At 35.8% G+C, this 11,600-nt stretch overlaps 1 protein-coding gene and 1 non-coding gene across 2 annotated transcripts; both read right to left on the reverse strand.

Annotated features, from left to right (window-relative positions):
• Positions 1-914: 914 nt before the first annotated feature.
• On the reverse strand, positions 915-6,620 carry ces2b (carboxylesterase 2b). The gene is made up of 13 exons (XM_024282641.2): positions 6,442-6,620; positions 4,549-4,741; positions 4,299-4,440; positions 4,017-4,150; positions 3,790-3,943; positions 3,607-3,711; positions 3,425-3,523; positions 3,203-3,346; positions 3,054-3,131; positions 2,829-2,976; positions 2,606-2,755; positions 1,527-1,599; positions 915-1,457 (listed from the first exon to the last, which is right to left on the reverse strand). Exons 1-13 carry the CDS (start codon positions 6,512-6,514, stop codon positions 1,271-1,273), a joined length of 1,680 nt encoding a protein of 559 aa, XP_024138409.1. The 5' UTR covers positions 6,515-6,620; the 3' UTR covers positions 915-1,270.
• A 3,946-nt stretch (positions 6,621-10,566) lies between these two features.
• trnar-acg lies at positions 10,567-10,639 on the reverse strand. The gene has a single exon. It is a non-coding gene; the product is annotated as a tRNA-Arg (tRNA).
• Between the last annotated feature and the right edge of the window lie 961 nt (positions 10,640-11,600).

Consider the following 11,600-nt stretch of genomic DNA (forward strand, 5'->3'; position numbering starts at 1 on the left):
TTTCTCATTCATTACATATATTTAAAAAACTATAAAGTTTGTAAATACCAAAAAATACAAGCAGTAATGTCCTAAACAAGCTAAAGTTTGATTTTTTGAGCCGAACAACACTCAGAAAGGAGCAGGAGAATCACTATAGTGTGAATATTTACTAAGCATTCACACAATAAACACTGGAGCTCCGGTGTTGAAGGGTTAACTTGATTGTAAGCTCATTCATCTTGGAATTATAGTCCTTTATCTGGTAAATTTACACTTACCTGGAGAGAAGTTTTGCAATAGAAGACAAGCTTACCAAAACAAGAACTGGAATCTTCTCAAGTTTCTGAATTGTTTGGATGCTCCCGTGCTAATTTTCCTCAAAGTTGTCTCATGTGACACTTTTTTTTTCCATATTTTTTTTGACTGACTCAGTCTTTATCCAAGCTGTTTTATTTGGAAAGCCACATAATCCAGTTCTCCTGATCATCACTCAAACCTAACCTCCTAAAGTGCATCTCAAGGGTACCAAGTTAGCATCTGTTATGTCTCATCATGGCCTAAAAGAGATGCCCAGTAGCTTTCCTACTCCAAGTGCACTTTCCTGGGCAGTTTAGGGAATCATTCAGAAACCAACGGCCAGCACTTTTATATCCGACTGCAGCTTTACTGGCATCTGCTAAATAAACTTTAAAAAAGGCATCTTTGATTTATAAGACATTTTATTTATACCTTAAAAACTAGCTGTGACATTCTGTGAACCCATCTATTTAAATCATTTGGCTGTTAAAAAGTTTGCTTTATGCTATTATTGACGCCATATGCCTGATTTCATGGAATATGTATGTTAATCCAGTTGCACTGCTCACATCGATCTTCAGGGAACTTTCAGCTTAAGTACTGTTCTCAGTAATAATAAAAAAAATGAGCAAAGCTTTTTGTCACATCACTTTATTGTATGGAGTTTCAGTGTGCTTCATATTTGTTGGGATTAAAAATTGATTTAAGAAGGATTCTTTGAAAATTCCATATTCTTAGATATTGGACCTTAATAGTACCAGGATAAAGCATAGGCTTTTGTTATTTTTATTATATGATATTTAAGATATTCCATTTAAAAGCCCAGGTTTAGTGTGAAATCTCCATTAAAAATATGACTCAGGGGGAAAAAGGGGAAAAAAACTGTAGCATTTTGGGTGCTATTGTATTTTTGCTACAGAATTAAATCTCAGATTTTTTTTTTTTATGTCCCTCGTAATTATAATCCCTTTGGCTCCAATTGCAAGCGCTATTACAGCTCCACGTGTTCTGCCTTCTCTTGATGTTGTCGAATCTTCTCTGGTAGGACCTCTGTGGCAAAAACAAAGCGCTCTTTCTTCAGGTGCCGACCAATCACCTGCTTGTTCAAAGCAAGGGCCAGGTACTCCTCGTCTGCGTCGTACTTCGGCCAGTGTGCAAGATTTTTGGCATTGGGAGATCTAAATGTACAAAATAAATAAGATTATTTGTGCATGATATAAGTAATTTATTTTTACAGCAGTTCTTACCCTGTACGTGCAAAGTTGCCCCAGTAGTTCATCATGATTTTGCTGAACTCTTCTTCCTCTGGGGAGCATTTCTCTGAAATGACAATAAACCCTTTTTTGTTAATTAAAAAAAAAAAGAAATAAAAGTTAAAGGAACCAAAGTGAATATAAGTAAAAAGTAAGTGTATTTGCAGGCCTATTTTGGGCGCTTTTTGACAAGATTTGAGAACTTCTGCCTCTTTTTTTTCTTGTTGGTATATGTCACGTTAGATGCTCGTTTCTATAAGATTTCTTAATCTTTTTACTTTATTCTTTAACAAACCAGAATACATTCATGTACTTTAAGAATACTTTAATTGATTTAAGGACTTTGCTAAAAAGCACAAAAAAACATTACATTTAAAGAGTCCTCAGATGAATTGGAAAATGTCATAGTTGAATTTTTTTTTACATATGAAGCTTTTAATGGACATAATTTTTCAAAGAACTTCAAATTTTTTGAAGGAAGCACTTCTTTTCTAGCCTACAGGAGAACTGGTTGATCCCAGAATTATTAAGCTAAGTTATCAGTTTTTTATTATTACATCAAAATCTTACATAATTTTATTAATTTCTTGTTTGAAACAAACTCAATTTTGTAACATTATTCTTCTTGGCGGTAGAAATGCTCCATACAGTGCCAGCTACATCGTTTTTTGTACTTCATTCTAGCACTTCTCTATTTAAGGTAAATTACTCGGAGTAGGCCACATTAACATCCAACCAAGGCCGGATAAAGGCAAGGGTGAGGGGTGGCCAGTGCCCCCAAATGCTGTGACCCCCCCCCCAAAAAAAAATTGGGGTTTTGGGGGCTTAGAAACACCCAAAACTCTCAGTACGCCCATGTGATATTTTACCTGCACCCCATAGTGGGGCTGGCTAAATTCAGGATCAAAAGCCAAACCCTCTAATTGTAAATTAACTTTAAAGAACAAATTATTAAGAGGTGTTTTAAATGGAAAGTGCATGATTGGTTGTCCAACTTTTGCAATAAAAGGTCTGACTGAAACGTCTGGATTCCGTAAGAGATGTGCATCAGGGGGTATTTACATCCCACCAACCATTAATCGTGACATCGGTGGTCGTGAAGCAAAATCCCAGGATTGAGAAGATGTCGTCTCCATGGTCACACTTCACAAAGCTAGGCCTGTTCTTCTTCAGGAAGGAGGGAGGGTGCTGGTACTCGTACAGATACACAGGAACGCCCGCATCTGTCAGCAGTGAAAAAGATTTCGATTCTTAGCTGGTAAGCAGAAACTTTAAACCAAGAAAAAGAAAGCATACCTCTGTGAGCATTCACAGATTTAAGGGCAGGAATGGTGAAAAACAAATCTCCAAGCATTTCTGTGAATGCATCTCGGTTTCTGATTCGGTCTTCTCCATTGCCAGTGTACTCGCTCACTATCAAATCTCTGATGTATTCATCTTTAGGCTTTAAAGAAAAAGACATGTCTGTCAAAGCACTAATGGCAACTAAAAAAAAGAAGTATCAAGCAGCAAGAGGCTTACGTCGGTGTAGAGCATGGATACTGCGTTCATAATCTGCTCTCTGTCTAAGCCTTCTGTCCAGTTTGGAGGAGCGAAGAACTAAAGAAAAGAAGAACAAGTTCTAGTTAAATTTGCTAATCAATACTTTACAAAAACTTTGAGGTACTCACATTAGAAAGCAACCATCCTGCTTCATGATTAGTTGTACCAGTCATGAACGGCACATTGAGGACTTCACGTTTCTGGTAGACCTCTGGCACAGGTTTCTTCAGGAAGTGTCCGTCAACATTGATAGTAAGTCTTAAATTTAGATTCTAGGGGGAGGGAGGGGTAAAGTTAGTGCATAAAAAGTATAAACTAAGACTAATAACTAGAATTTCACTGAAACTCACATTCGTAAATGAAATCAGAGTGTCAAGATCCACATTTTTCATGCATTCTGCAATCTTCTTTGTACTTTCAAGGCTGCAGCCTGATGCGTTTGCTACCGCCTGAGGAGAAATATAATGCAGCTCAATTTAAAATTGGAAAAAAGTCATTTATAAAATCAGAAAAATAGCAAAAGAAAGCACACCTGCAGTCCTTGGAATGGCTGATCTGTCACAAGTAAGTCCATTGCAGCAGTTCCACTCTGAGCAATCCCGCCATGAATCAGACCTTTAGCCAATGGAGAGGCAAGCTGAAGATAAAAGAAAACAAGGTTTTGAGGAAAGACGATTTATCTGCAGCAAAAAAATCATAAAGTCCTCATACTTACCAGCAGAGATACACTCACTCCACCAGCCGACTCGCCAAAAACAGTGACTGAATTTGGATCTCCTCCAAAACTGCTGATGTGCTCCTTGACCCACTTCAGAGCCTCGATCTGGTCCAGCAGGCCAAAGTTCCCGGGCAAATGCTCGTCTCCAGTGCTGCACAACACCACAAGTCAGGATTTTTTCTTAAAAAAACAAATGAATAAGGAGTCAGATTACGCATTTCTACCTTAGAAAGCCCAAAACGCCCAGTCGATACTGGATTAGAACCACAATTACATCCTCATAGACAGCCAAGGCGGAACCATCGAACATTGAAGCAGAACCCAAAGAGAAACCTCCGCCGTGGATCCACACCATGACCTGGAAAGTGAAGAAATACACAGATTTACTGTAACTTCCCAACGGATAACACGATCAACGTCATTCCAGTAGATTCTGAAGGAGAAAAGCGGCTCCTATGTTAAAGGGTTAAAAGTTGATATTTAAGCATAAACCAGAGGCTGCTTACTGGGAGCCTGGCATTTTGCGGTCTGTTTGCAGGAGCGTAGATGTTGAGGTAAAGACAGTCTTCGGAAATGTCAGGAATTTCTGCTAGCAGGGCACCAAGTTGTTTCAAGAGGTCCTTGACAATTTCTATGCTTTGAATGCACCTGCAAAAAAAGAGTAAAATCTGAGTCACCAAAATGCTAAGCTAAGAACATTTTCAAAGGTTAGATAAAATGATTATTATTATTATTTAGATTTTAGATGCCGTTTACATGAAGGGTTGCTTGGTTGCATCTCTCATGCCGTTCCATCCCTCTACAGGTTGGGGTGCGGCCAATCTGAGGGAGGGGCCGACAGGTGGTTTGGCAAACGGGACACCAAGGAAGGCGTGGGCCCCGGGCTCCTTCCCCTTTACGCTCACATACTTCCCTCTCAGACTGCCAAGCTTTGTGTGGACTTCAGGAGCTGTCAAGAGAGAATTATTTTAGGTTATTAGTAAAAGCCTGATTTTAATTGGAAGAAACAAGTAGGAAAAGCAGGGGCGGAGCTACAGTGGAGCAGTAAGGGGAGCAACAGCCCCTCAAGCAATAATTTTGCCCCCCCAAATTTTTTTGTCAAAATTAGTATCATTATCAACAATTAAAAAATATATATTTAAAAGCTTTTATAAGCATTAGTATCTGCACCTAATGACAATAGTAAAACTGTTTGAAATAGGTATTTTTGACTTTCCAAAACCTTCTTCCCCCACCTTTCCTCCTTATATTTAGCTCTGCCACTGATGAAAATTAATCACTAAAATATTTTTTTGATGTACAAGAACTCAAAAAAAAAAAAAATTTATTGACAAAAGTTATATTAAAAGTATTGTTATTACCGGCTCGTTGTTATCTTGCACTTATTTATAACTTGTATAATTTTTTTACATATTTTTACAAAGAGTAGAATACTCAGTTATTTAAGGTTTAAGTTGATTTATCCTGGAATAATATTCCTGCCTTTTTATTACTAAACTTTATGTTAAAAGGTTAATTTTTTTAAGTTTTATAAATGTAGTTTTATTGCTTAATGTTTATCCTGTTCGGCCAGAAACATAAGGTGTATTTTGGATTTTGGCCCCCTGTGGGATTGAGTTTGACATCCAGGATCTAACATGTTTAATGACTTTAACTAATGTTTATATATATCTTTTTTGTTCAGCACCTTATATTCAACAGCAAGTTGAGGAAAAGTGCAGTATAAATAAAAAGATTGATTGATTGTATTGGTTTTTATGAAAAATAAAACTTAAAACTCATCTTTTTAGTATAGCTTTCACATAGTTTTTACATGTCCACCTGTTTTTATTATGTTTTATTTATTTATTTTTTACTAATAATTTGATTTAATTTGATTTTAGTTAGAGGATGTGTTCTTTTTATTCATTATTTCTATTTTTTCCTTATAGTTGTTTATTTTATTGTGGAAAGCACTTTGAGATGCTCTGTAGAAGGAAAATTGCTACATAAATAAAGTTGAATTTAATCTGATTGAGGAAAGTTGATAACCAAATTAACATAGAATACCACGATAAAAAATATTTTAAAATGAAATAAATTGTTTATGTTAATATTGTAAATTACCATTTGGATTTAGGCATAATAATGCTTTATTATAAGTGTCCTTAAACTACTTATATGATATTAACGAGCATTAGTAATGTGGTTTTAAGATGCCTATAAAGACATGTATTAGCATTTGTTAATCCTTCATAAAATATTTGCTAACAGTTGCAATGTTCTTCAAATTTCCTGTGAGTTGTGATAAATCTACTAATTGTGTTCTTGTTAACAGTTTATTGAGAGCTTACAGCTCCCTAATATTTGTATCATAGTCATATAATCATAAACGGTAACAGTCACCCTTGGCCTCACTGACAATTCAGGTAAAAGGTAGTGAGGATTAAAGCCCTGAGCGAGATTAGGTAACACCTGGATGTGGTTTCTTCCATTTCACATATTTTACAGACACACTCAACCCTTCACCAAAGTTTGGATTTGTCCAGTTTGTACTTGAACGTAGCACAGATAAAAGCAACAGCATGAACATAAAACAAACACAAGAAGAAGGGAGTTTCCTTTGTCTAAGTTCTGAGCCTGAGCTGTAATGAAAGACTGTATACGAACCGTCTCGGTCTGCAGCCACACTGAGCACAAACAGCAGCAGACAGAAGAGAGAAGGTCCTGCTCGGAGCGCCATGGTCACCACTGCAGACCGAACTGTGGAGAGAGTGCTGCAGGAAAGGAGAGCAAAGTGCAACAAGAGAGAAAGAGGCCCGCCTTCCACTGAGCTTCACAGAAAAGTCCATGCGACTTAAAAAAGAAAAGTATTACTTATCTACAGGATGTGAGGTCATTTTTTTTTCTTTGGAAAGCCTCTCCTACTGGCTGTGGAGTTGCAACTCCCTTTTGTGCAGCGCTCAGATTTGCATGAAATGTTATTTATGGCAAACCAACAGAAAGTTGACTATAAAAGACTTTAAAAAAAAAAACGGTCCATTGTAATGTTTAAGCAACATACTAAACAGTAATAATAAATACATATTTAAATAGTGCCCAGTACATGCTCTTGGAATGTATTTTGTTTAATTTAGTTATTTTTATTAGGTTATTTAAGACTGTCAAAGTGTTCCACATTTACAACTGCTTATTTAGCACAAACATGTATCAGATAAACATTTCTGTTGTTTTTATTTATGTCAGTCAATCTAAACAAAATAAGACAAACATAGGAGATATTTAGCCTATCCATACATAGATATACAGCATAAAAAAATTAAAGGAATATTCATGACTCGATTGAAAAAAACAAAAAATTAAGAGAAGTTACGCATCTATATACATACATTCACATAATTACTCCTAATCATAAATAGATATATTTGTGCTTGTGCATACAATACATGACACATCCTCCTGAGTGGTTAGCAAATTAGCACATTTAAAAAATCTAATGTTTTTACAACTAAAAATATTTCTTTACAATTTAAGTGTAATTTCAGTTTTTTAATACGTGTCAAAACATTTGGATTCTTGACATTAATGCTGTCTAAAAGTGGAAAAAAAAGGAAAAAAAAGAAATTATTCATACTAACACTACAGAGGGCCCCATCTTATTGTTCGCCTGAGGCCCCCAAACCGCTAAGTCCGCCACTGTTGGCCACCGCTGACAATAACGATAAAACATTGGGAATCAAAGAAAGAAAAGTTTGCAATCTTTAACTTATCTAATTCCTTCCTTTTCAGGTTTGGGTGCAGCCACTCTCAGGAAGTGTCTCACAGGTCAAAGAAGGCAGGGCAGCTCTGACCTTTATCCAGCTTGAACAGAGTTCACCTGCAGCACAGGTGATGTCAATCTCTTGAGTGATGATATCTTGGGTGGTGCTGGAGCTGTCAGAGCTTCTACCTGGGATCTGTGTGGACTCCCTCTGCCTTGGGCATCCCACCCAGGATTATATGTTGGAGGGTGCAATCTCTTTTTAAAAACATTGTATATAAAGTGCATGTGTTTTTATTTAATTTCATGCTGGCTTTTATGTTTTTATAATATAATAAACTAGTTTTAACCATTGAAACTACATCTGGCCCCTGTGTGTGTGTGTGTGTGCATAAAATATTTTCAAGTGCCTGACCTCTATCCTACATTTTCACATTCTCAGGCTGTGTGGACTCAAGGTGCTGTCAGAGGATTAGGACATCAAGTTAGAATGTAAGCACTGTATTATGTCATGCTTTACACAAAAAAGGACTGCTGTGAGTGTAGCTGACAGATGGGCTAAAACACATTTGCTGTTTCTCTTAGTCATTGTTCTAAAATATGTCAACTTGTAGGACACACCTTAAATTTGATGATTTTATTGTGTTCTGAGTTTAATTATTTGCAGGGCTCAACATATTTTAATCTGCTTCTAAATGCAAGTTGTGTTTTTTTCAGAGAATCAGGTTAAAGTTCTTGTTTAGATAACACAAAGCAACCACACATGGCCTCATTGACGATATTAATTTATGGAAACAAAGGTTATATCCTTAAAATAAGAATAATTAGAATGGCATATTATTGAGTTATCCTGCATCATCTGAGTTAATGTGTGGAAATGTGGTGTAACACATAGAAAAATAATGTAAGGTTGTTGTGTTTATTGCAGAATAAATTAATTTGAATAATAAACGCTACAAGTAAAAAAATATATATTAGACATAGCATTAAGTAGCTTAAATAATAATAATAATAAATACCTTTTATATATCAATTACTGCATGTTTTTGCCTTAGCCAGCTTGCTTTAGTAAGTACTCACTGCACAGAGATCACATGAAGAATACCTGATTTTTAGTCTCATTCGCTGTAGGAATCCCTGATCAATTCCACAGCCATCAGGGAAATGTTGGCATCCCAAGCAAAACATGTGGTCTGATCTAGGATCCCCAACATATCCAGCTCTACACCAGAACAAGAACAATCCTGAAAGGAGAATGTGGTTTGCCCACATACCCCTGTGCCAACATCATGTAAATATTTTTCATCTGAATAGGTTCATCCCTGGTAAGATGTTTTATTATCTTTCTGTCAAAATGTGAGTTTTCAAATGAAATGTTTGAGAGTCTGTTGCAATACCTCCTTAATCCACTAGGAGGTGTCAGGCACACTGAGGAAGGAAGCTCTTGTGATCCACAGCCACTGTAACACACCCTCACCAGAGAGGCCTTATTCTGAAGATGAAATGTTACCATTAATTATTAACGGATTGTTTTTTTTTATCTTTACAGCCTCCAAAAAAGATCTATCAGCAACCAGTCACAAGTTCTCTTTATATGGTGCAAGACTAAGACTTCTTAAAAACATAACTGTCCGTTTTCTTTCCATTAAATTCACAAAGACTGTTCCTACATTTTCAGCCAAACTCTCAAATGGCATCAACACCCCAAAAGCTGGACTTTTTTGTTTCATTGTGCCATCAAGGTCTAGTTTACAGGTTCTGGTTCTATCCGTTATAATAAACATTTCCTTACAGTCATGCCTGTTTCTGCTACGCCGATCAGTCTCTGTGACGCCATCACCTCTGTCTGTTATAAGCACACCATACACAATAATACAGAAAAAATGGAAGCAGGGTGTCATGAAAAAGAAATATATATATATATATATTTATATATATAAAAGACACCATGACATGCAGAAAAAATTGTGGAAACAGACATCATCCATCCCACCATCAGTAATTTGGGAACTGGTTTTGAGAAACCACAGAGGCTCAGTCTTGTGTTGGGGTGCTCAACTTGAGAAATGTGGATATGAAAAAAATAAAAATGGGATATGAACTCACGACCACTTTATATGCATTAAAACTACATGTAGTCCATCCACAGAAAACTATGTTTTTGTATCCAAATAACCTTTTGTTTTATGTTTGATAATTATTGCTGTTCTGTAAAGTTTTTGAAAAATAAATCATTGTAATGATGATACAGTTATTTTAAATGTTAATTTTCTGCAATATTTTATTGGTGTTTTCCCTATGAATTGTTGTATTTATCTTTTAGTCTCCTACAAATGTGTCATTTTAACACTAAGTATGTTATTCATGTTATTCAAATATATCTATTTAACTTTTGGATAGATGCTGTCTTGTTATTGTCATTTAGAAAGATTTTAGATCATGTTTATGGTAAATCTCTACAATAAAGTTATTTTGAAATTTTCCATGAACATTTTCAATTTTGTTTCATTAAAGAAAAATAATTTATTTGTTATTTGTGTTCATCTTTTAATTCAACAGTCAGGTGTGTAGATGTGTCTGTGGTTTTTACATTAATACCTTAAAATTTATGTCATCCTGTTCTAGTATTTAATTTGAATGCCTTCAAGATTTCTTGATTTAATTAAAATTTCCTTTATGTTGAAATCTGATATGTAATCAGATCTGCTTATTTCACAAATAACCAAAACGAGCATTAAACCCACGCTGTAAAAATAATAATAAAAGAGACATCTTACGAGTTTAGGCAGTGTTGAAACCAAAGAAATACATAATCGAACTCGCGCCGTGCGTATTTCATCGACTTCCTCATTCCTCCCTATCGCGCTTAGTCTTTTTTATCCTGGTAATACGCGTCCAATTAAATCCCTCCCTCCTACCGAGTATTGAACGTCTCTTCCAATCACTATGCTTATGTTGGTAAACATTTAAATTTCACCCAAAGGATTTTGGGGGAAAAAAAGTTAAGGAGGTTATGAAAAAAAGAAAACATGAAACGAGCCAGCCAGGAGTCGAACCTAGAATCTTCTGATCCGTAGTCAGACGCGTTATCCATTGCGCCACTGGCCCGCCGCGACACACCTTGCCACCAAGTGAAATTTGTAATTTTGTCCCACCGTGGCTCATCATTTCCCACCTTGACTCACTTTGCTAATACTTCGCGTGTTCATCCAATCAAATCACTCCATCCTACCAAGAATCTACCACGAATTAAACGTCTCCACCAATCCCGTATGTCTCCAAAGACAAACCCATAACGACCAAAGATCTCGAGTTCGAATCCAGGTCTTGGCATGTCTTACACGATTGGAGTTTTTGTTACCAAATAAACGTTTCAATGTTATTTCAAATATATTATGTAGTCCACGTTTGTTGCAATTAGTGCACAACGTCTATATTTAACACAAAAACATGTAGATCAGAGATGTGGACTAGGTTATAGCAAAATAGATGTACAATACATAAGTCACCCCCGACATGTTTTATTGTGCTAAGGTAACTTTTTGTAAGATAAAATAATATGGTTATTATTATTAAGATTTTTTAAGCTTTTCGGTAACGGGGCAAATACAAGGATAAGTAAAAGGCCAGCCCTTTGAGGCGTACATACAGTCAATGGGCGTACCCGGGCGTTCCAGATTCGTGGTTGTCAGGTTTGAAAAACATAAGCAGAGTTAGGACAAGCATTTTACTCCTTGGTGTAATTATTTAATATTTTAGCCATTATGTGTGGGTGACTGTCTCATTTTTTTTCTTCAAAATAAATAGCCTATTTTTCCAAAATTATTCATATCAAATACAATTTTAAATTACAACGAACTGAAGGAATCTCTGTTAAACAAAAGCAAAAATGTAATGAAGTTTGGAAGTAACTTGCTTGCAAAATACTGGAATTAAGTATGTTCATTCAAAAATAATGTATTACAGAGATTAACTTATACTTATTCAAAGAGGTGTTACCAAGAAATCCCATTTTCAAACTGAATAAATCGTCCTTTTAGAATTTCTTTAAATTATTCACAAATTCCGC

The sequence above is a fragment of the Oryzias melastigma genome, linkage group LG6 (assembly GCF_002922805.2).
Source record: "Oryzias melastigma strain HK-1 linkage group LG6, ASM292280v2, whole genome shotgun sequence".
Classification (NCBI taxonomy): domain Eukaryota; kingdom Metazoa; phylum Chordata; class Actinopteri; order Beloniformes; family Adrianichthyidae; genus Oryzias; species Oryzias melastigma.

Bases quoted from the DNA above. Each gene is read 5' to 3' on its own strand.
- ces2b (XM_024282641.2), bottom strand. From the start codon at position 6,514: ATGGCGCTCCGAGCAGGACCTTCTCTCTTCTGTCTGCTGCTGTTTGTG. The intron at 4,742-6,441 runs GTTCGTATACAG...CTCTCTTGACAG, and splicing joins TGTGGCTGCAGACCGAGACG to CTCCTGAAGTCCACACAAAG. The intron at 3,347-3,424 runs GTGAGTTTCAGT...CCCTCCCCCTAG, and splicing joins CTCTGATTTCATTTACGAAT to AATCTAAATTTAAGACTTAC.